This window comes from Ochotona princeps, chromosome 4 (genome assembly GCF_030435755.1).
Source record: "Ochotona princeps isolate mOchPri1 chromosome 4, mOchPri1.hap1, whole genome shotgun sequence".
NCBI classification, from domain to species: domain Eukaryota; kingdom Metazoa; phylum Chordata; class Mammalia; order Lagomorpha; family Ochotonidae; genus Ochotona; species Ochotona princeps.
In genome coordinates this window covers 105,210,578-105,235,062 of record NC_080835.1, presented here as the reverse complement: position 1 = coordinate 105,235,062, position 24,485 = coordinate 105,210,578, and the positions used below count along the sequence as shown (strand labels likewise).

Genomic DNA, 24,485 nt, shown 5'->3' with positions numbered 1-24,485 from the left:
TGAGGTTAGGTCCTGGTCCTTTTGTGAGCCAGTGTTGGGTTTATCTCTTGAGCTACGTTGCGTTCTAAGGTGTGCGGGGTGAAGAAATTTCCATTTCCACTTCCACACAAGGCAGTTTTGGGTGTGTTTTTCCTTCCTCCAGTCTAGAACAGGTAAATGGTGGCTATTTCCCTTTTTCCAAGCTGATCAGGCTCTGGAAAAGCAATTTTCCTTGAACACAGATATTAAAAAAAAAAAAACAACAAATATTCTGAGTCTACATCAAAATAGCTACCTTCTTTCTTTCTGGAAGCAAAAGGTGATTTTTCTCAGATCTTCCCTGTGAGTTCCTGGAGGTAAAAATCAAGAAAGCATTGGGACACTCCTCAGCCTTCTCTCTCCTTCAGAGCTGCTCAACTTAGGCTAATCTGTAATGGGTCTAGGAATTCATCAGTTACAGTTTAACTAGTCTTGCCAGTACTAGTTCTAGCAGTGGGCTTGCCTTTGATGTTTGTTCCTGGCAAGCAATAATTCTTGTGTTTGCCTATGTTAGTCAGGGTTGTCAAAGACAGATTCAGCAGGATTAAGAACTTGTCCACACCATTGTGGAAACTGAGAGGCCCTAAGATCTGTGATTAGTAAGCTGGGGACCTGGGGAAGCCATGATGCTTTAGTTTGAGTCTAAAAGGTTGGAAACCAGGAGAGTCAGTGATGTAAGTTTCAGTTCATTTTCTAGGAGTTACAACAGTCAAGAATAGTCAACCTTTCAGTCTGAGGCCAAAGACTAAAAAATCAAGGGTCAGGCTCAATCAGTGTCCGGCCGGGTCTTTTTCTGAGTCTGTTTTGATCAGACCGGGTACTTTATTGGTTGATTGAAGGTAATAGGGGTCAATAGCCTGCTTTTCTCAGGTCACCATTTCAAATGTTGGTCTCATCCAGAAAGACCCTCATAGATACTCCAGAAGAATGTTTGACCACCTGTCTGGGTACCTTGTGATTTCGACCAGTTGACACAATTAGCATCAAACAGCCCATCCTTCTAATTTTCAGGGCTAAGCTCTCCTGCCCCTCTCCATGCATGACTTGACTAAAAGGTAACTACTGCTCATGCTCTAATACATCAGTTACTCTTTTTAGCTTTATGAAAATGGAATTAAGCAATATATACTTTTTGGTGCCAAATTTTCCTCGTTCAAAATTGTACTGGTGAGATTCATCTATGTTATCATAACTGTATGGAATTGCATTTGATAATCATATGAAACTATTTGTTTTGTGGATTTGGGTTCTATTTTCAGTTTGTAGCTATTATAAATAGTGCTCCCAGGAATCATTCTGTACTTACTTCTTTGTGACTATGTGTAAGTACTTCTGTGGGTGTGCTTCCAGGAATGTATTTGATGGGTATAGATGTATCATACACTTTTATTTTTTTATTGGAAAGTCAGATATACAGAGAGAAGGAGAGACCGACAGGAAGATCTTCTGTCCTTTGATTCGCTCCCCAAGTGACTGCAATGGCCAGAGCCAAGACTATCCGAAACCAGGAGCCTGGAGCCTCGCCTGGGTCTCCCACATGGGTGCAGGGTCCCAAGGCTTTGGGCCATCCTCGACTGCTTTCCCAGGCCACAAGCAGGGAGCTGGATGGGAAGTGGAGCTGCTGCGATTAGAATCGGCGCCCATATGGGATCCTGGCACGTTCAAGGCGAGGACTTTAGCTGCCTGGCTACCACACCAGGGCCTGATACACTTTAATAAATAAAGTCAATCAGGGTTCCAGCTTCCCAAGACTTCCCGAAGTTACTAAGTTTAATTTGTGTACATTGTTGTGCAACCATTACAACTAAACTTCTGGAACTTAAAAAAAAATCATTTTATACTAAAAATCAGTGCCATTGAACTGTAACTTCCCATTCTCTTCCGTTCCAATTGTTGGAAAGCACTGTTCTGCTTTCTTCCTCTATAAATTAGTTCTTCTAATTGCTTTGTATAAATGGTATCATACAATATTTCATCTTTTATGTTTATTTTATTTTATTTCATATAATGATTTTTAAAAAAGATTTATTGATTTTTATTTCAAAGTCAGATATACAGAGAGGAGCAGAGACAGAGAGGAAGATCTTCCTTCCGATGTTTCACTCCCCAAGTGACTGCAATGACTGGTACTGCGCCAATCTGAAGCCAGGAGCCAGGAGCTCTTCCAGTTCTCCCACGCGGGTGCAGGGTCCCAAGGCTTTGGGCCGTCCTTGACCGCTTTCCCAGGCCACAAGCAGGGAGCTGGATGGGAAGTGCAGCTGCCGCTGGGATAAGAACCGGCGACCATATGGAATTCCAGTGCGCTCAAGGCAAGGACTTTAGCCACTAGGCCACTTTGCCGGGCCCCATATAATGATTTTAGGAGATTTATCCACACTGCAGCATAAAGCACAATTTCATTGCTTTCAAAATATGAATAGTATTGTAGTATGTTTATATCCTACTTTTTGTGTATTTGTTCATCCACTTCCAGACATTTGCGTTGTCTCTGTCTTTTGCTATGAATAAGGTTGTGAACATTGGTTTGCAAATATCTACTCCAGTTTATGTTTTCGGTGCTTTTATACAAACATACACATGCACATGGAACTTCTGAACCAAGTTGTAACTCAGTATTTGATTATTGAAGAAGCTACTTGAAGTGAAATCTCTCGTCGTTCTGATTTGCATTTCCTTAATAGCTAGTGCTACTGTGTATCTTTTCATATGCCTGTTGATTGTTTGTACTTTTGTTTTGTAGAAGTGAATGTTCAATTTCTTTGACAATTTTTGACTTCTTTGTTTTTTGCTGTTATCGAGGTATAGGAATTCTTCATACGTTATGATATTAATTTCTTAGCAGATATGGAATTTGCAAATATTTCCTACAATTCTGTGAGCCTTTTTTCCCTCTGTTGATAGTTTTTCTGATGCAAAGTTTTCAAGCTATGATGAAATAAAGCTTATCCACTTTTCTTTGCTAATACGTTTGATGTCATATTGAAGGAAATATCGACAATTCCAGTAATATGAAGATTTCCCACAATGTTTTCTTCTAAGAGCTTTATAGTTTCAGTGATTATGTTGAAATATTTGATACATTTTAAGTTATTTTTTTATATAGTACTCTGTAAGGGTCCAATTTCATTCTATTGTCTGGTGGATTTCCCTGTACCACTCAGTTAAAATCATCATGTACTGTCCTTTAAGATTTTATTTATTTGAAAGGTGGAGAGAACAAATCAGCAAGTGTGATTGAGTTACCTCCCATGTTTTGGTTCATTTGTTAAATGCCTACAACACTTGGGTTGGCCCAGGCTGAAGCCAGAAGCTAGGTATACAATCTAGTCCTCCATGTGGGTGGTAGGGTTCCAACGTTTGGGCCAGGAGTTGCTGCCTCCCAAGGTAAGCATCAGCAGGAAAATGGAATTGGAAGTGGACTCAGTTAACAATTCGTTGAAAGGCTGACTATAGGCAGGCAACATCTCAGGAGGTGAGTGTGTTCAAGAATAGGCTGACACTATGTATGTATGCATGTCTATGCACATGCATATGTATTATATGTATATAGAGATGTATATATGTATGTGCATGTATGTTGCACATGTATATACAAATGCATTATATGCATATACAGACAGGCATACATATACACACACATTCTATTTGTGGGCTTTCAAAATCATCTTCCATTTTTCTTCTCATTATGAGTGTTCTCTTTTGCTTACCATAGACTTAGTGTATATTTGTATGCCCCTTAATAGTTCTTTTTTTGGTAGTCTCATTATTTATGTTTTTTCTATGTTGATTTATTTGTGATTGATTTCCATCCTGGCTTTCAATTATATTTTCCTGTTTCTTTGTGTGCTGGGAATTATGAACCCTCTAACTAACTTAGTTATTTAGTTATTTATATTCTAGAGGCAGAGGGAGACAGAGACAGGCACAGAGAAGGAGACAGCATTTTCATATCATCTAGCTTACTTCCTATGTGCCCATAATGGCCAGGCTTTTGCCAAGTGCACAGGAACCAGGAACTCAGTCCAGGTCTTCCACGTAGGTGTCAAAGACCCAATGACTGTGCTTCTCAAGTTTTGCACTGTCAGGAAGCTAGAATTGAGCTCTGGAGCCAGGCATGGATCCTATAAGCTCCAATATGGGTATGGGTGTCTTAAATGCTAGGCCAAAAGTTCACCCTGGTTACTGGATTTCATCTTAATTGATGTAAGTAATATTGTTTTGTTCTGTCCTATAAACTTTAGACTTCTTTTTAGCATCTGTTAAAGGGTGTGTTTATTTGAAAGGCAGAATTACAGAGGAAGAGATAGAGATGAAAAAAGAGACATCTTTCCTCAGATGATTCATTCCTCAAATGGCTGCAACAGCTAGCATTTGGCCAGGCTGAAGAGCCAGGAGCTTCTTCTAAGTCTGTCAAGTGGGTTGCCAGGGTGAAATCGGTCCATATTTCATTGATATACCAGATGCATTGAGAGGGAGCTGGACTGAACGTGGAGCACCTGGGACTCAAGCCAGTGCCCGTATGGAATGCTGGCATTGCAGGCAATGGCTTGACCCACTATTCCACAATGCCAGTCCCTGATGACTGTGTAGATAAAATTTCTTACATTTTCATGAACATCTAATGAAAGAAAATTAGAATGTTACATATACACTCATCTTACCTGAAGCTCAACAGCATAACAAAATATGGAGTGCTTTTATCTTTGCTTAGCATTGAAGGGAGAAAATTGTGGGGATCATGTCTATTACACAATTAGAGTCCTGGCTGTTGAAATATTCAGTCTCTTTCGTGGTAGAAATCATCTACATGGCTTATTAAACCTGGAGGAACCCCAGGGTCCACAAAGGTGGGGGTAAGGGTCTCACAATCTTTTTTTTGTCCCTCTGCAGACATGTTCCCTGGAATCTCCATGAGCCAATCAGGGGACAGTATCATTTCACCGGAAACCTGGATTTGGAGTATGTATTAATTTGACTGATTCTGTGGCTTAAAGACAAGGGTTTGACTATGGGGATCAGATGAAGTAGTTGGGGGTGCCTTTCTTTCTTTTTAAAAAAAGATTTATTTATTTATTTATTTGAAAGTTGGATTTACAGGGAGAAGAGAGAGACAGAGCCAATGTTTTACTGAGTATCAAGCCCCTGTACCCCTGGGATTATGTTCGTGAAAGGAGTTTTGTGGGTCAGATTGGAAGATGTGCCCATTCCAAGCACAGAAGAGCGAGGGGAGAGAAATAGTGGTGATTTCAGCTCTCAGCTTCTGATGTGGTCTCATAATCTTGCCTTCACTTCCTAGGACTTTTATATCCATGGCCTCACAGCTTGATATCTGGGTCATTCTTTGTCCAGGCCCCTATATTGGTAGTGACTTAGACCTTGGAGGCTTGCCCAGGTAAGTTGTATTCTGAGCTTTCTTGGCCATGATTACATATGGGACACAGCATGTTCAAATGGAATTTAGAGCAAGGTGTTTCGTGTTTTGTTTTCAATGTACATTTTAAAATTTGAAAGTCAGAGTTACATGGAGGGAGGGAGAGAAGGAAGAAGGTGGGGATGGAGGAAATGAGGAAAGGTGAAGGGAGAGAGGGAAGGAAGTAGGGAGGGAGGAAGGGATAAAGTGGGAGAAGAGAGGTCTTTGGGACAGGAAAAACACAGGGAGCAGGAGCTCCATCTGTGTGGCTGGTATGGACGATCCTCTGCTACTTTCCGGCAGTGGTTTTACTGGCTGCACCAGAAACACTGATTACTCTATTTGGATTTTGCCTGCGGCAGTTTGCCCCCTATCTAATAACAATGGAAAATGAGCTTTAAAATATTGGGGATTATTTTGTATTTGGATATTGTTAAAGTTAACCTCATCTCTCCAGTGCAAATGGGATAGATCTCCTATTTATTCTTTACGTAAAAACTAATGGGTACAGTTTAAGTAGCGTTTTTGTAAATTCATTTTTTTTTTGGTAGTGACAGTACAAGCAGCAAGCAATGGCCTGAATTCTCTCCTTTTAAACAGGGGTTTTTCCCCTTCCAGAGTATCTTTTTCAATCGTGGCTAGATACATGACGTGTAAACTTTGCCATGTTCGCCATTTACAAATGTGTGGTTCTGTGTCCCCGGCTCGATTCTAAATGTGCAAGCCAAGAACACTTGGTGTCATCACCTTTCCACCACCCGGAGACTTTCCATTCTTTCTTCACACCTTGGCAACTGTTGTTTAACCTTTTGTCTCTACAGATTCTGGGTGTTTCCTATAAGGGAAGTCCTTCAATATATGACATTTTAGGTCTGTCATCTTAGACACAATATTCTCAAGGTTCTCCCATATTGTAGTATATAGCAGTACACCATTTTAAATTTTTTCTTTATTTTTATTTTTAAAAATAATCTTACTTAGTTGATTAGGGTACAAAGGGTCAAGGGCTACAGGAAAGTGGGTAATATCATTGTTTCCATACTAATGTCATCATGTTTTTCCCCTGTATCTGGGGTCAGGGGAGAAACAAAGGGAGAAGCCCCACGCAGCCTCTCACCCGTCCCAGATCCCTGATGTGAGGCACGCTCCAAGGGTCCTGCTCAAGCAGTTTTGATAGTTCAACAGCTCTGAATTGCTGCCAATCTTGCCATTCCAAGCACGATGAAAATCTATTCAGAATCCACTGGCTGACATAGTCTCTTCATGGTTGGGGTTCTGAGATCAGCTGTTCAGTTGGAGGGATCTCCAAAGAAACTTCATCTGAAGTGATTCCGGACATGTTTCTGTGTGTGCTTGCCATAACAGGGTCTGGCACAGTCCATCGCCCCAATCAGCTTATGCACATGCTGGTTGTTGCAATTGCTGGGTCAGTTCTGTTTGCAGCCCTGTCTTCCATGCAAACTGATGGGTGTTGCAGTCCAGCCTGATCCTGCCCACTTCCAACTCTGCCCTCATGCAAACCAGTTGGGGAGCTGCAGCCTAGTTGGGGCGACTCCCCATACCCCCCACCAGGCCTGCCCCTTACCCTGGTTCCCATGCATGCCAGTATGCCAGTACACCATTTTGTAAAAAGATATTTATGTGAAAGTCAGTGTTAAGAGAGAGAGAGAGAGAAAGATAGAAAGAGACAGATCTTTCTTCCAGTGGTTCACTTCCCTGATGACAGCAGGGGCAAGAGCTGAGTCAGGCTGATTGCAGGAGCCAGGAGCCAGGAGCCAGGAGCCAGGAGCCAGGAGCCAGGAGCCAGCAGCCAGGAGCCAGGAGCCAGGAGCCAGCAGCCAGCAGCCAGCAGCCAGGAGCCAGGAGCCAGCAGCCAGCCAGCAGCCAGCAGCCAGGAACCAGGAGCCAAGAGCCAGGAGCTTCTGCAGGGTCTCAAGACCCAGATGGATGGCAAAAACCCAAGCACATGGGTCATTTTCTGCTTTTCTTGGGCCATTGGTAGGGAACTGGCTCAGAAGTATAGCAGCTAGCACATGAACGATGCCCACAGAGGATACTGATATCACATGGGGCAGTTTATTTACTTTGCCACAGCACCAGTTCAATCACCATTCCTTTTTGATGGCATAATGGCATTGCATCAAAGAGTGCTTTTTAAATGAATTGATTGTTTTAGTTTTCAAATTTATCAATTTTTATCATTTTACCACATTTCAGTTCATATTTAGATACTACATGCACATATATTTCATTTTTTTTCTTGAAAATAAGGATATTACAATAACAGAATGAGGGATTTGTGACCATGATCATAATATGGCAAAGAGGGGCATATTGTCATGTGTATGGTGTAATTTAGTCACTGTTAATAGCTATAAACAAAAGTTGAACTTCTAAATAGCTATAACATTTTTATTCTACACTTGAGGTTAGCAAACTTGCTTTGTGCAATGCTGGAAGGGTATATGGACCAGACACTGTTTTTGTTGCAACTATTCAATCCTGCTTTGGTAGCACAAGACCATGCAAGTATATGGACATGGCTGTGTGCTAATGTAACTATTCACAGAAGCAGCTTGCAGGTCTGCTTCGGCCAGGTGGCTGTATTTGATGAAATCTGTTCTAAATTATCACTAAATAACTCTTCACTTTCATTTTCAGACAGGTTCTTACTTGGCTTTTTTTTTTTAAGATTTATTTTTATTTGAAAGGTGGAGTTACAGGGAGAAGAAGAAAGAAAAAGAGAGAGAGAGAGAGAATATCTTTCATCTACGAGTTCACTCCCCAGATGGCCACAATGGTTAGAGATGAGGCCTTCAGAAGCCAGAAGCCAGAACCCAGAAACTTCTTCTAGGTCTCACATGCAGGTGCAGGGCCCAAGGTTTTGAACCATCTTCCACTGCTTTCCCAGGCCATCAGCAGGGAGCTGGACCAGAAGTGGAATAGGCAGATTCCAAACGGTACAGATCGCAAACCGGGATGCTAGCACTGTAGGTGGAAGCTCAGTCTACTGTGGAATGACCCGGCCCTATCTCAGGGTTAGGTATTTGGAACTGGCACAGACTGCTGCTTCTTAAGGCTGAGGTAAACTCTCACAGTGTATTTTCCAAACAGGTGAATTTAAGCTTTCTGGCCTGATATGCTGGAATGTTTCTTATTGTTGTCTCTCATCTCACATCCAAGTCTTGTTTCCAATCCTAGTTGGTTGCTCAGGGATGCAAAAATGAAGCTGAGAACAACTTACCGGGGCTTCACTAAAGCGATGAATCTCTATTTTGATAAACTGATTCCCAAGATAGCAAAACTCCAGGTAAAGTACAATTCCTACCCCCATTTTTATGATTACAAGAAGTGAATAGCAGAATGGACTTCCTGGATAGGATGAGCATACTTTCTGTATACTCAAAAGCAGGAATTCAAATTCTTCATTTATAAAGAAGCTGATTTTAATTGATCAGGCTTCGGAAGATAAACTATATGTCATTCTTCACCAGTTACAGCTCCTACAAATGCCATTAGGTCACTGGTTAATGCAGAAGTTACAATTTATTAGGCTTACTATCCCTGCCTATAAGACCATGGTGTCATATATATATATATTAATTGTTAGGGTATAAAGTGTGTCACTACACTTTATAAGAATGTCACTTCAAAAATTTCATAAAATTATGCACATTAACCTTTCAACAACATTAGCATTTATTGTATCCAATTAAAATCAAATCATATTATTTTAACCCATCAAAATGCAAATATAATTTTTATAGGAGAAAGAAAAGTTGATTTCTAAGTTTTAAATTTTTCGTTTATATGAGGTGAAACAATATCATATATGCAGAGCTAAGAGTGTGATGATGCTTTCACCCTCCCTCCCTCTCTGCTTGTGTTCCCACCATCCACCTGCCTTCCTTCTTTCTTTTTTTTTAAAACTTTTGTTACAAACTTTTTTGAAATATCCTTGAACTTTACAAAATGGTTGGAAAAGATAAAAGCAACTTTGTATAGACTTTTGGTGGTTCAGTTTACAGTTCTTTTAAAAAAAAGGTTTATTTATTTTTATTAGAAAGTCAAATTTACAGAGAAAAGAGAGAGAAAGATCTTCCATCTGCTGATTCACTCTCCAAATAGCCCCAACGGCTTGAGATGAGCTGCTCTGAAGCCAGGAACCTGCTACCATGTGGGTGCAGGGTCTCAAGGCTTTGGGCCATCTTCTACTGCTTTCCCAGGCCATAGAAGGGGCTGGATGGGAACTGGAGCCGCTGAGACACAAACTGGTGCCCGTATGGGATTTTGGCACTTGCAAGGGAGAGAAGTAGCCAAGTGAGCCATTGTGCTGGGCCTGGTTCATCTTAGGATTTTTTGACTTTCTGATGATGAGAAAGAGATTGGCATGCACTGGGCAGCCTACATCGAGTTTGGGTGGCCTTGGATACGTTCAGTCTTCTTTCAGGCTTGTAGGTAGGGGTGATGTGCTGGCAGGCAGGCCTGTGGTCATGAGGGGAGACACCAGCACCCTGCACTGCATCATGGTGCTGACCTTCATGTGCAGCAGGTTAGGAAGTGTAACTACAGTTTCCACTGCTGATATTTTCAGTTTAGAATGGGCCTTTCAGCATATAACCCCATCATAAAGAGCATTTGTGCTAGGTTTAAAGTGAGCAGAGGTGGCTAAGGAGGTTACATCCTTTGGGAATCAAGCTTTGCACTGGGCATTTCCAATTTCCCTGGCATATTTTATCATTACAGTAAGGATTTGAAGGCAACGTGGTAGGCTGAATAGAAGCACTACTACAGCCTACGTTTAACTGGGAGAAGGACTCACATGTGTGAACTGAACAGGAACACTTAGTTTATACCACTATCTGTATCCTGGAGTTAGTTAGATCAGCACAGTCATTAAGACACCCAAGCGGCTAGAGGAAATCCCTCGGTGTGCTATTTGGGATGTTGGAGAGAGGATCCTCCACAGAGCCATAGAGACATGTGGCTATTTTCATTAACATTAATGAAAATGAAACATTCAGTTCCTCAGTCACACTAGCCACCTTTCAAATGCTCAATAGTCACAGAGTTTGATTTAACTGAGAACCATGAGGAATAACAATGTGAAGAGGTAGGAGGGCCAGAGAAGACTGATGGAAATGGACCCGAGGGGCAGGCTCCAGTCTAGAGGAGAACCTCTTAGAGAAGCAGCGAAGGGCCCAGTGCAATGGTTCAACTCGTTGACCCACTCCTTTCAAGCACCAGCATGTCCTAGCAGCTCCATTTCCTATCCAGCTCCCTGCCTGTGACCTGGGAAAGCAGTGGATGATGGTCCAATGTTTGGATTGGAGAGATGGATTTTAGGAATGGTGTTTTTGTGACACTCCAAGCATCTGTAAACTCAGAAAATCCAGAATTTTCCTTGCCAGTAGCCTTACTGTCAAACTCTCATCTCATCCTCAGTATTTCCAGAGAGGGCCCATCATTGCTGTGCAGGTTGAGAATGAATATGGTTCATACAATCTGGATAGAAAATACATGTCATATGTTAAAAAGGTAAGTGCTTCCTTTTCGCTTGATTTTAGCCAAAAGGCAGAGAAGCTATAAGTGCTCCTCCCCCCCTCATTTGCATACTTTTCTCCCTTTGTTAGTTTGTGGAACAAATACTTCTTGCCTATCTGTAGCTTGCTTCACCATAATCCATGGGATAGGAAGGTGAAAGGTTCAGTTGAATTTTTCCAAGCATTTATAGTCTGGGCAAAGGCCTGGAAACAGTGTGCACAGTGCTAATGGAAGGTGGGGATGTTAACATATGTTTCCCATTTGTGGATATCAAAGATTGGTTTTGGTTGTCCTTTGCAAAATATGTATTTTTAATATTATTTTACTTTCAACGTTTTTGTGTGTAATTTCAAATTCTTCAAAAAGATTTATTTGTTTGGAAAATAGAATTATAGGGAGAGAAGGATAGACACAGGGGAAATCTGCTTATTCATGGAAAAGACTTCCAACAGCTGAGCCAGCCTGGAGTCAGAGGCTGCAGCTGCATCTGGGTCTTGCACGTAGGTAGTAGGGGCCTAAGTACTTGGACTGTGTTCTACTGTGCACTCAGGGATGTGAGCGGGGAGCTGGGCTGAGTGTGGAGCAACCAAGGAACTTGTGCTCCTGTGGTACGCCTGTATCACAGGCAATGGCTTAACCCACTGTGCCTGTGTATCCAATTTTAGGGTCCATATTTCATAGACATAATATATGAGCATGTAGTATAAAATAGTGCATAGTTAATATTTGCTTTTATTAATTCATTGTGAAAGCTTTTGTGTTTTTATCGAGTTGTTGGTTTCAATATATTTAATGTAGTTGCCGGTACATTTGCATTTATATCTGACATTTTGTCATTTTTGTCTTGCCTGTTCTGTGGCTTCTAGAGTCCGGCATTTCAGCTGGGGAGATCCCCAAAGAAACGTTGTCTGAGGTGTTCCCAGACCAGATTCTTGTATGTTCTAGCAAGCGCAGGGCCCTTGCTCAGTCTGTGGTTGAGTGAAGGAAGTTGCTTTTGTGCCGATTCCCTAATATAAGTAATTAAAAGGAGACTTAAAAATTCTTCTCCATCCCCAGCTTAATCGCTGTCATTTTTTTTTCTTGAGAGGAGCAATCCTGTGGTATCAAGAATAGCTTATTCACCTGACTGAATGTCTCCCTAGGCCCTGGTGACAAGAGGGATCAAAGTGATGCTCATGACTGCAGATAACGGGGCAGACCTGAAGAAAGGACACTTGCGGAATGGTGCGGTCTGCTCTCTCTTCCGTGCTGAAGCAGCACGGGGATTGCTGGGGTGCTGCTGCTGCTGCCTCCTCCCCTTCCTCCTCCTGCTTCTGCTTCCTCTTCCACTTCTTCTTCCTCTTTCTCTCCTGTCTTCTCCTCTCTCATTGTCGTTGTCTTCTCCTTTCTCCTGCTCTTTCTTCTTCTCCTGCTCTTTCTTCTTCTTTATTTCTTTGTTTTTTTTTAATAGTTCTTTCTTTTTTTTTTAAAAAGATTTATTCATTTTATTACAGCCACATATACACAGAGGAGGAGAGACAGAGAGGAAGATCTTCCATCCGATGTTTCACTCCCCAAGTGAGCCGCAACGGGCTGGTACGCGCCAATCCGATGCCGGGACCAGGAACCTCTTCCGGGTCTCCCACGTGGGTGCAGGGTCCCAAAGCCTTGGGCCGTCCTCTCCTGCCTTCCCAGGCCACAAGCAGGGAGCTGGATGGGAAGTGGAGCTGCCGGGATTGGAACCGGCGCCCATATGGGCTCCCGGGGCTTTCAAGGCGAGGACTTTAGCTGCTAGGCCACGCCGCAGGGCCCTATTTCTTTGTTTTTTGCAATTTCCCCCAAATGGCTCCACATTGTCTTCAGGGCAACAGGGTATAGACTCGTGGTTAAAGATGAGCTGAAGAGCCAGTCCCTGCCACGACAGATACCTACTTCACCCCTTCAACCCTTCAGTGTCCTGTGGTGAGGTGACGTCTGTCAGAGACAGGGTCAAGAGCACTCATGTCATTGCCAAATGGCCTCGATTGAACAGCCGAACCTGGATTACCCTGGACCCTGCCTCAGGAGCTCCCAGGATTAGGAAGTCAGGAAATAAAAGCAGCAGGAAAAAATGGAATGTGGCCCCAAGGAGAAGAACCTGAATTGGTACACATGGGAGAACGGAAACAAGGTGATGAGAAGACACGCGGAGCCAGAGAAGGATGCTGTTTGGAATGCCTTAACCCCAAGCGGTCTGGTCAGGTTCTGTCTGGCCTGTTCTCTCCTCCAGACTCACTCTCAATTAGAGGACAGGAGACCTTTAGTCATATTTTAGAACTTGTACCTGAGCAGTTTACCTCTCTGGGCTCTAACTCTCCACTTGGCCTGCTTTGTCAGTATGATTTGTAACTGCCCGTTCTGCTTCTCTAACCCATTTTTTGTAAATGTTAAGTGAATGATTTACAATCTACTAACTCATCTACTACAAATGCTAAGTCAATGATTTACAAGCCTATTGCATATTGTACATTCTAATACAGGTGTAGAATTGTATCTTTATTGCCAGCCACGAGCTATGATGTGTGAGTGTGAAGCAGTTGTGAGCTGTCTGAGTGTGACGTATCGAGAAGGAAGCGGGGAGCCCCAGCTCTCTGGCATGGCTCTGTCCTTCCTGTGCTGTTTGTAGTAGGACCTTAAGCTTTTTCTCCTTTCTTTCTGCAGAACTCGCCACAGTCCACATGATGAATATACAGAGAAAAACTTATGAAGATCTCTCATCAATGCAGGTCCGAACATTTCAGAAGTGAAAGAATTATGGCTTCCTGTCTCTTCCCAAGTTCTTCTTCTTCTTCTTCTTCTTTTTTTTTTGACAAAAATTCTCAGCAGTGACTAGTTAAAACCTGGATCTGTTGTGCTCTTCAACTGCCCATTCTATGTAATTTTAGGATCACGTTAATCAAATTCGCTTGTCCACAATATCTGGCCCAAAGCCTACCTTATTAGGGAGTCTATTTTTCTTATACTTGATAACAAGAATCCTGAGGAAATATAATACTTAGGACAAATATATGATAATTGAATACAGGGGAAAAAAAACAGAGCTTTTGAGCCTTTATTTTGTTTTTGTGTTTTTCATGAGAGAAAATCTTCAAAATGGGCCAAGGTTGAGGAGGAAATGAATTGGAACTAGCACAGAAGTGAGAGGTTTCACAACTGAAGAGTGGGCACTGTTGTCACTGATGACCTTGAGCAGGAGTTTGCATAGATTGCACAAATGTACCAGCAAACAGCCATGCTGCTCGGTGCCTGTAGAAGTTGCAGCTAGGCCTGTTTACTGCACTTAGGAACACTGTCCTGACCGGCAGTCTCCCAACGAGGCAGAGGGCCTGAAAGCGGTGAAGTCATTTGGATCTCAGGAGGCTGGAATGAATTCTACAACTTTTGTGACAAACTTTGAGAAAAAGCAAAAAAAGTGGCCAAAAAAAAAAAAAAAAAGGCAAAAAGTGGCAAAGCTCAAAAGCCACAGGCAGAAAAGAAGCCATCCTGATTGATTCCTGATTGATGGTGCTTTATGGGAAAGAGGCGTTGGAAGTTATTAGATTGTATGTGCCATCTAAATCAACTCTGTAACACTTCACTGCTAATGGCTCTGAAAGATTTTTTCTTAAAGATTCATTTTTTTTGAAAGGCAGAATTAGAGAGGAGAGACAGGAGGGAGAGAGAGAGAGAGAGAGAGAGAGAGAGAGAGAGAGAGAGAGAGAGAGAGAGAGAGAGTAGAGAAAGCAGAAGGTAGAGAGAGATATTCCATCCATTGGTTCACTTCCCAAATGGCTGCACCAGCCAGAGCTGGGCTTCTCTGAAGCAGGAGCCAAGGAGCTTCTTCCGGGTCACCCATGTGGGTGCAGGAGCCTGAGTACTCGGGCCATCTTCCTCTGCTTTCCCAGGATCATTACCAAGAGGATGGATCAGAAGTTGAGCAGCCTGGACTCTTAAGTGCTGCTGATATGGAACACTGGCTTTGCAGGCGGCAGCTGTACTCACTATGCCACATTGCCAGCTTTGAAAAGCTGGGTCTTATTGACAAAAATGACACCATTATTTATCTACATATTTGAACATTTGGGTTTTAAAATTTTATTCTTGTTTTCATTTTAAAATTTTTAAATTTTTATTCATTTTAATAGACTGTGTGATTGTAGATACAATTCTACCAATAATGTAGTGCTGTCTCCTGTCTTTCAACCCTCCTCTGTGCCCTCTTTATCATCTTTTTTGTTTCTGAGATAACATTTTAAATTTACATTACAGTAAAAAGGGTCAGATTTTCACCAAATAGGAAGTTTACCAAGAAAAAAAACTTCAGTGAAAATAGAAACAATAGCTAGGAGCAACAATTAAATGGAAACATGTAACTCCTAAAGTAACTACAGATAATTAAAACTATAGTAGTACAATATTCTAATTTTTTTCATTTTTTACATTTTATTATTATTATTATCATTTTATGATACAATTCCATAGGCTCCTGGCATTTCCCTTATCCCCTCCCCAATTCCCTCCCCCCACCTAGTTTCTCTATGTCATTACTAACATATAGTTCTTCATACACAGTCATATGTCCATCATTGCGGGCATGGACAATGGCAGAGAGTCCAGAATCCTATTGTCAAGATATAGTGAACAGTTTCATTGTAAGTCCATCTTTGTCTGGAAGTGGAAATGCATACTACATTGTGTCCTCACATCTGGATGTTAGTCTCCATTTCACAGCTACTGTACATCCCCTCAAATGAAAAGTCATGATACAAAATCAACAATAGAAAGAAAAATAGAAATTTACAATACCATGAAGTTAAATGACATGTTACTAGATATGACAGTCTCCATTACACGGCTACTATACATCCCCTTAAATGAAGAGCCACAAAACAAAATCAACATCAGGGAGAAAAAAAGAAATGAATAACACCGTGAAGTTAAATAACATGCTACTAAATGACTAAGGTGGAACTGAAGAAATGAAAATCAAGAACTTTCTTTCAGAAAATGATCTACTGTATGATCTACGATTCACTGAGTGATTTAATCAGAAGAAAGTGTTTTGAAGAGATGAAACTAACTGAAAACAACAAAACCCATGTGATATAGTTTCCGCTGATTTTTATTGGTGAAGTGTGTTTCTTCTAGACAGCAAATAGATGAGTTTTGTTTTTTAATCCAGTCTACTAATCTATGACATTTGATTGTGCTTAAGCCATTTACATTCAGAGTTTAATATGTATGGGTGGTACTTTGGTCCTGTCATTTTAGGAATGGGTTGTTCATTGGTTTAGTCTTCTGTTGTCATTTTACTGGGATGTTCTTCACATTTGCCTTTGGTTTTGTTTGGTGCTATTCCTCTTCTCTGTGAAGAGAACATCTTGAAGTCAATATTCTAATTTTTAAAAAATACTTATTTTTATTTGAGAGGCAGAGTTACAGAGAGAAGGAGAGACAAACACACAGAGAGATCTTCCATCTGCTGGTTCACTCCCCAAATGGCTGCAGCGGTTGGAGTTGAGCCAATCCAAAGCTGAGAGCCAGGGTCACATGGGTGCAGGTGGCTTGTGCCATTCTCTGCTACTTTCCTAGCTCATAAAGAGGGAACTGGGCTGGCAGTGGAACAGCTGGGACCGGAATCAGTGCCCAGATGGAATGCTGGTGCAGCAGGTGGAATATTAGCCTGTGAGCCACCGCGCTGGCCCCCGTAGTATGACAGTGTTAATCATTGATCTGATGAAGGTACACAACAGAACTTTTCAAAGCAGCATTTACAGCAATGCTGATACACACAGACATTTATTCCTCTATTTTTCGTCTTTCAAAATTTGGCTTCCACATACAAGATAGAACACGTGGTATTTATCTTCCTGGGTATGGCTTATTTCTTTCAACATGGTGTCCTTCAGTTGCATTCATTTTGGTGAAAATGGTAGAATTTCACTCCATTGTGTATATATACCACATTTTCTTTATAAATTCACCTGGTGCTGAACACTTTGGTTGATTTCAAATTTTAGCTATTATGAACTATGTTGCTATAAATATGGTGTTGTGGCTATCTCTTTGATTTATTGTGTTCACGTCTTTTGGGCATAAACCCAGTAGTCGGACTGCTGGATCATATGGCAAGTCTGTTTACAATGTTTAAAGCAATCTCTGCACTGTTTCCTGCAGTGGCCATAGCAGTGCGTTAGCGTTTCCCTTTCTCCACATCCTCCACATTTGTTACCCACTTACTTTTGATTTTAGCCGTTCTGATAAGGGCGAGGTAAAATTTCATCCTGATTCTGATTTGCATTTCCCTGATGGCTAGTGAGGTTGAGCATTTTTTCATGTATTTGTTTGCCACTGGTCTTTTTCCTTTAGAGATGTGCCTATTGAAGTTTTCTGCACATTTCACAACTAGATTTATTATTTTATTTGTTATTAAAGTTTTGAAGTTGCTAGTATATACATATTGATCTTTCGTTGGATAGCTGGTTTGTAAATATTTTTTTCTCATTCTGTTGAATGTCACTCTGTTAATCGTTTCCTTGGTTGTGCAGAAGCTTCTGTGTTTGATACTCTCATTTGCTTATTGTGTGCCATCTCTTCACCAATGTCCTAGAGCGTTTGCAAAAGCTTTTGTGTTTGATTCAGTCTTATTTGCTTATTGTGTGCCATTTCTTCACCAATGTCCTAGAGCGTTTGCTCTATATTTCCTTCCAGTTTTTTGTAGCCTCGGGTCTTAAATTTAGGTCGTTGATCCATCTTGAATAGATTTTTGTTTATGGTGAGAAGTAAGGATTGAATTTCTTTCTTTGACATATATACACCCATCTTATGCTTGCACCTCTTGTTGAAGAGATTATCCTTACTCAGCTGCCTAGTCTGATCACATTTATCTAACGTGGTCTAAGCACTTTTTTTTCCAAAAAACATGTGGATCAATTTCTTGGTTCTCCATTGACATATGTATTGGTTTTTATGACAATATCCCATTTTAATCATGATAGCCTTGTAATATGGTTTAAAGTCAGGTATTGTGATGCCTCTAGCTTGATTTTCTTGTTCAGCATTGCTTTGTCTACTCTGGGTATTTTGTAATTTTTTAAAATTAATTTTACAATTGCTGTTTCTAAAGCAATCATAAAATTTTTGTGAAGAATGTCATTAGTATTTTTGTAGGGATTGCATTGATTTTGTAGTTTGCTTTAGATCATGTAGACATTCTTATGATCCATGTACAAGGACTGTCTTTCCACTATGTGTCCATAATGATTTATTTCATCAATATTTGCTAATTTCTATAACAGATATCTTTCAATTATTTGGTTAAATTTATTCCTAAATATTTTATGTTTTATGGCTATCGTAAATGAGATTTCTTTTTTTAAAGATTTATTTATTTTATTGGAAAGGCAGATGTACAGAGAGGAGGAGAGACAGAGATCTGTCCGATGATTCACTCCCCAAGTGACCGCAATGGCCGGCGCCACGCCGATCCAAAGCCAGGAGCCAGGAACTTCTTTCCAGGTCTCCCATGCAGGTGCAGGGTCCCAAGGCTTTGGGCCATCCTCGACTGCTTTCCCAGGCCACAAGCAGGGAGCTGGATGGGAAGTGGAGCTGCCGGGATTAGAACCGGCACCCGTATGGGATCCTGGTGTGTTCAAAGCGAGGACCTTAACCATTACGCTATCGCACTGGGCCCAATGAAATTTCTTGATTTCTGTTTCTGTGAGCTCGTCATTAGCATTCAGAAAGCTACTGATTTATCTGTGTATTTTGTAGGTTGCGACTAAATTGAATTTGTGTATCAGTTCACAGCTACTTGATAGGCAGAGGGGTTTTTCTATGTATGACACCATGTCAGGTACAACATGGATAATTTGCTTTCTCTTTTCAAATCTGATGCCCTTAATTTCTGTCTTCCCCTGGATTATTCTTGCTAAAACTTCCAGTACTAAATTGAATAAGAATGGTTAAAGTGGATGTACTGGTCTTGTTCCAGATATGAGGGAGATGATTTCAGCTTTCCCCATTTCAGTATGATGTTTACTGCTTGTTATCTATAACTTCTGTAATTTTGTGAAATGTTCCTTCCATACCTAGTTTGTAGAGGTATTTTTTTTGATTATGAGTGGATATTGAATCTTTTCTAGTACTTTCTCTCCACACACTGAGATGACCAAGGCCAAGGAGTGTTTGTTCTTCATTCTATTGTGATTTATATTTATTGATTGCAAGTATGAAACCACTCTTGCATTTATGGGATAAATCTTACTTGATTATAATGTGTAATGTTTTTGATGTAGTTTTGTATTCTGTTTGCTAATACCTTACTGTGCATTGTTTCATTATGTTCATATAGGATATAAGTCTGTGCATTTTGTGTCCATGTCTTTGGTTTTAATGTAAAATAATGTTGGCCTCACAAAAAGATTTTTATGGGTTTCTATCTTATTCAACATTTCAGAGTAGTTTGAAGAGTTTTTCAATTATTTGCTCTTTGGATTATTTTGTGGAATTCAGTAGTAAAGCTACCAGGACCTTCCTTGATGGAAGACCTTTAACTACTGCTTCAATCCCTTGGTTTCATATAGGTCTGTTTAGATGGTCTGTATTTTCTTCATTTAATTTTCATAGGTTAAATGAATCCAGGAATGTGTCCATTTCCTCAAAATGTTTATTTGCATATTGTTTTTTAGTTTTTTACAATCCTTTGCCTACTTCTTTTCCATCTCTATGTTTTACGGTTTTTTTTTCCTTTTTCTTTGTTAGTCTAAATAGGCAGAATAGCAAATCATATTGGACTAGAAAGAGGAAGTGACTGGAAGTTCCTCTAGATCTCTCGATCCTGGAAGGTGGCACTAGAACGTGCATGGGGATTTAGGGTCCTGGGAATTCACATTTAATGGGATTCAGTATTTCCCGTGTTCATTTGCTGAACATTTTCAATCCTTCTTCTGCATCAGATACTTTCTTCTGAGACTTCTGCTCTGCTTGCTCGAGTCAATGATGGACCATATTGAAATGACAGCCGATCTACAAAGCTTGGACCAAAGGACTAGGAAAACCACATGAGAAATAATGATACTGTAAAAATGGGGAGAGTAGATCTCAGGGTGTGTGAGCAGAGAGGATTGTTTTAGAGGAAAAGTGAGTGTGTGAGCTGTGGGCTTTATGATTCCCTTCTGTGCAATGCAGGGCTTCTGAACTGCGTTAGCCTTGTCTCACTTACACTACATCTCCTCAGGGTTCTAGTCCTATACTGATGACGGTATACACAGCAGCATCTGCTGACATGTGGGGACTCCTCCGTCAAACTTCTGATCCACAAGGCAAGTGCTCCCCTGTCCCTTTCTCGAGGAAGCACACAGACGAGCTAGCACTGGGCTGATGTTTCTGCTCCTTATTGGACATGATATATTTAGGGGGCAGTGGGCCGAAATCTGACAGGTTTATGAACATTAAAGTGGTTAAGTAGATAACTCACAGACTCATACTTATTTACAGGGAAGTGACAGCACAAACAAGCACCTCAGAGGTCATTGTAAATAAATTATAAATTGTAGCAGGGTTTCCATTGGTGAGTTTCTTAAGGTATTTAGAACAAATATGAAAATTTAATAGCATTGTGTTGATTGGAGGTCACGCTGGAAAATTGTTGAGGATCTTTCAAATGGAGTTGGAAGAAAAATATTCCTGACACAGTAATTTCAGATCAACCACCGTCAGAAATTAGTATGAGGCACAAACGAATGTTTGATACACAGTTTGTTTTATGGAAAGTATTATCTTCCTGAAAAAAAAACAGAGAAAGTAGTACATACCTTTGAGTTATGAAAATGGAGCAGAGAAAAACCCCAGCAATCGTTGCCAGTCAGTTTTGACTGATCTTCATGTTTTTGGAGATCCTGAGTATTTTGAGTTAACATTTGGAAATACACAAAGACCTATTAATTCTTTCAAATTCTAATTCTTTTCTCCATTTCTTTTTCTGCTTCTGATCTGCAGTGCTGATGAAGGATGTACGTGAAATGTTCAGTTCCAAGTTCTCCCTCAACTTCCATATGTTCCATGGTGGCACCAACTTTGGATTCATGGCTGGAGCTAAGACTTTGGATCGGTACTCCCCTGTGGTCACCAGTTATGGCAAGTACATGTTCTCTGGAACTGTCTCAATTTGGGCCACCTTCTCACTGGTGTCTGGAGGTTATTCGGGTAGGCCTCTGAGGAGCCCATCTTCAGAATGAGTTGTTTCTTATGCCTTTAACATGTGCTGGGGTTTGCTGGTTGATGTCTGTTTTTGACAACATTAGAGTTTTCCTACTGCTAGAACCTAGACTTTGCAAGCAGGAAGGGTGGCAGCTTGATCTTTTTATTTTTAATTATACTATCATACTTATTTACTTATTTACACTATTGTATTGTTTCTTCAACTCTAAGCGGTGTTGATTATAAAGATGTTTAGTTTTGGCATGATGTATATAGCATAACTTTACTTAAAATTAAAATGCACATAAGATAAATAATAAGCAATTTTCCTCCATTGGTTGTTATTATAACACTGGTGACCACTTGTTTTATTTTTTAAACTTATTTTATTTATATAAGGTGCACACATTTCAAGTGTTTCACATATACAGGCTTAGGAGCACAGTGATAGTTCCCACTCTATCTTCCCTCCCCCAGGCTCTTTACTGTCCACAGTTCTTTATTAAAATGTGCTAAGAGGCCCATGGCAATTGAACTCTATGGTTTTTCTTCTTCTTCTTCTTTTTTTTAAAAGACTGTTAACATTGACTCAAACCATTTTTTTTCTATTCCAAGCACCTTAGATCCTCCCTTTCCAAAATAATCAGGCTCTGGGGAGTGATTAAAACTCTGGCATCTTTATGTAAGGAAAGTTTCCCAAGTGATGCCATCATCAGGTACTACTTTAGGAAATGCACATTATGTTGCAGCTAAAAAAAAAGTAAACCGGAAAAAGGCCATTTTGCAGCTTATCAGTTCTCAGCCACAGTGCAGATTTTGGAAGTTGTGACTGGTACACAGCTAACTGCACTAGAGAGATTATTTGGTGAATCTTCATCCTCTTTGCATGTTTCTGACCAATGTCATGCAGCTGTGAACCAGGACATTCCTTATTCCTTTGGCCCAGACTGCTTTGTTGAGTGTGGTATCAATGTGCAGCTCTTGAGTCCCATCTGTTCAAAGAGGCTGCATGTTGATGGTGGACTCAGGTCATCACTGTGTCGATGGTGGACTCAGGTCATCACTGTGTCGGTGGTGGACTCAGGTCATCACTGTGTCGGTGGTGGACTCAGGTCATCACTGTGTTGATGGCAGGGTAGACCTTGCTTGTCTTCCTTGTAGAAGCCATCTTGTAGGGACCAAGTCAAAAAGTGACAGTTTAGTTTTGTCCACCAACCATGCAGCTCCTTCTTCCTTGAAGCTCTCTGCAGAACCAATCACTTGGGCTTTCCTGATAGGAGCAGTTGTGTGTATATGTGTGTCTTCTTGAAGTCCACAGATCTACTCAGAGACCATAGGGGAAGTTGAAAGTGAAAGAAAGACCCTCAAGCAGAAACTAAATGGGAAGTTCAAAGTTAAAGAAAGACCCTCAAGCAGAAACTAAATGGGAAAATGAAACCACTGTAGTAGAGGGTCTTTGATTTTCAGCCCGGCGTTTTACAGACCCATGGTGTGGTGCTAACTGTCTGCTGTTGAAAGCAGACCATTCTTGGTTAGAGTAACTGGCATGTGATATTCTCTTGCCTAAATACCTAAGCTTCTTCTCCCAAAGCTGCTGAATTAAATATAATTTTGTTACTAAGTTCCCATTTTTTTTTCTTTATGGAAGAAACTGAAGTGGGTTTTTCCTGGGTAAAATGACGAATGTCTCTGTGTTTTTCAGACTACGGGTCTCTGCTGAGAGAAGGTGGGGAGCACACACCTGAGTACACTGTGTTTCAAGAGTTTTTTAACTCTGTTATGGGTACGGAGCAACACTTCAATATGAATGACAACTCAGCTTCTCAAAGGGTTTCTGTCCTGTGAAGCAGGGAGGGGGAGAGAGGGAAGAGCTCTTCATTTTGGAATATATCTAGCTCGCTCCCGTTTATTGTGAGGTACTAGAAATTCAAACATGCACAAAATGCAGGATCTGCTTCCCAGGTTGTTAACACCAAGGGCCAAGTTGTTTAGTCTTGGCCATGCATTCTGATTGTTTACGAAACTTGTAAAAGCGAAGGTGTGAAGCCCTTGCCAGAGCTATTAGATAAGCTTGCCTTGGTGGGGGTGGGATGGAAGGGGTGGTGTCAAGCCCACTCATCTTTAGAAGATTCTGATGAGCAGCTGGGACCGATGAATGGTCTATCAGGGGTTTGATATGTCCCCTCCTCAGAGTAGGGAACCCTAGAGAAAGGGTATGTGGGTACCCTCAATCAGTCACTGCCTGCTGAATAACTACCTGTAATTACAGAACATGCCTGTAGTCCTTCATTCTAGAGAGAGTTGGGCTTCTGTTGTTCCTGAAGGTGACTGGGAGAAGTTTCTGCAATGGCCCAGTCACTTGTTTTTCATTGCAGTGTTTTCCAACACCATCAAACCAGAACATAAGCGGAAGCTGGTATACAAGTCATTGACAGCATTCCACTTCGTGTCACTGTGGGAAATCCTGCCCTATCTGGAACAGGTGAGCCTTTCTCAAGCATAGAGACATGGGTTAGCCTTCATATAAAAAGGTGAGAAAATCAAATCTTAGCTCGGAAAACATGGAATATATGATGTTGGGAGGGAGAAGCACAAAGCATTCCTTCGGAGTTTCGGTTTCTTCCAATTTCGCAGTTCAGAATAGGAAATTCAGAATAAGAATTCAGATTAGAACATTGACTTTTGAGCAATAACATAGACATTACAGGAATCTAATGACAACCCCTTGCTTTTTAAATATGATGACAATGAAAAACTGAGCTAGGACTATGGTTTTCAAACTTTTAAATGGAGGAGTCCCAAACTGAGTGTGGCATTCAGTGTGTGAAACGTGAGTTGGGTGAGTCAGCGTTTTGTTCTGTGCTTATATAGTTTTATCCTCCTTCAGGGTCAGCCATCCCTTTCTAGGTGGCCATTTCACTTCCAAACTTCCCCCCGAGTTCCCAGGAATGCAGTTTGAAAACCATTGGTCTAGGAAAAACCCTTCATCCTTAGTGATGCATCATTTAACACCTACTAATATTTTTAGAACTGCATTTTCAAGATCACATTTTAAGCAATTTCCAGGTTAATGAGTGAGAACGTTGATTGAAGTGGAGTTAGAGGATTTCAGGTGTTGGGGTGGAGGACTGAGGCAGCACTGTCCTGTTGGGGGGACTCCGTACTGTGTCGATACACACAAGCTCTGGACTTGGACCATTGGGACCTCATGTTTTTGTTCCGGTGTTTATCAGCTGTGAGACCTCACGTTCCCTGAATTTGCTCTTCTGTAACATCAGACTAACAGTTGTCCCTACTTCATAGGATTGCATGTGAG

At 41.0% G+C, this 24,485-nt stretch overlaps 1 protein-coding gene across 1 annotated transcript in view; it reads left to right on the top strand.

Annotated features, from left to right (window-relative positions):
- The window catches only part of LOC101532644 (beta-galactosidase-1-like protein 2), a 44,216-nt gene that overhangs the window by 2,344 nt on the left and 17,387 nt on the right, over positions 1 to 24,485 (top strand). The window contains exons 3-12 of the mRNA XM_058664089.1: positions 4,909 to 4,977; positions 5,315 to 5,410; positions 8,630 to 8,738; positions 10,874 to 10,966; positions 12,115 to 12,196; positions 13,652 to 13,716; positions 20,208 to 20,292; positions 20,969 to 21,106; positions 22,872 to 22,952; positions 23,545 to 23,651. Of these exons, the coding sequence (XP_058520072.1) occupies positions 4,909 to 4,977; positions 5,315 to 5,410; positions 8,630 to 8,738; positions 10,874 to 10,966; positions 12,115 to 12,196; positions 13,652 to 13,716; positions 20,208 to 20,292; positions 20,969 to 21,106; positions 22,872 to 22,952; positions 23,545 to 23,651 (925 nt within the window). The remainder of the gene's footprint in view (positions 1 to 4,908; positions 4,978 to 5,314; positions 5,411 to 8,629; positions 8,739 to 10,873; positions 10,967 to 12,114; positions 12,197 to 13,651; positions 13,717 to 20,207; positions 20,293 to 20,968; positions 21,107 to 22,871; positions 22,953 to 23,544; positions 23,652 to 24,485) is intronic.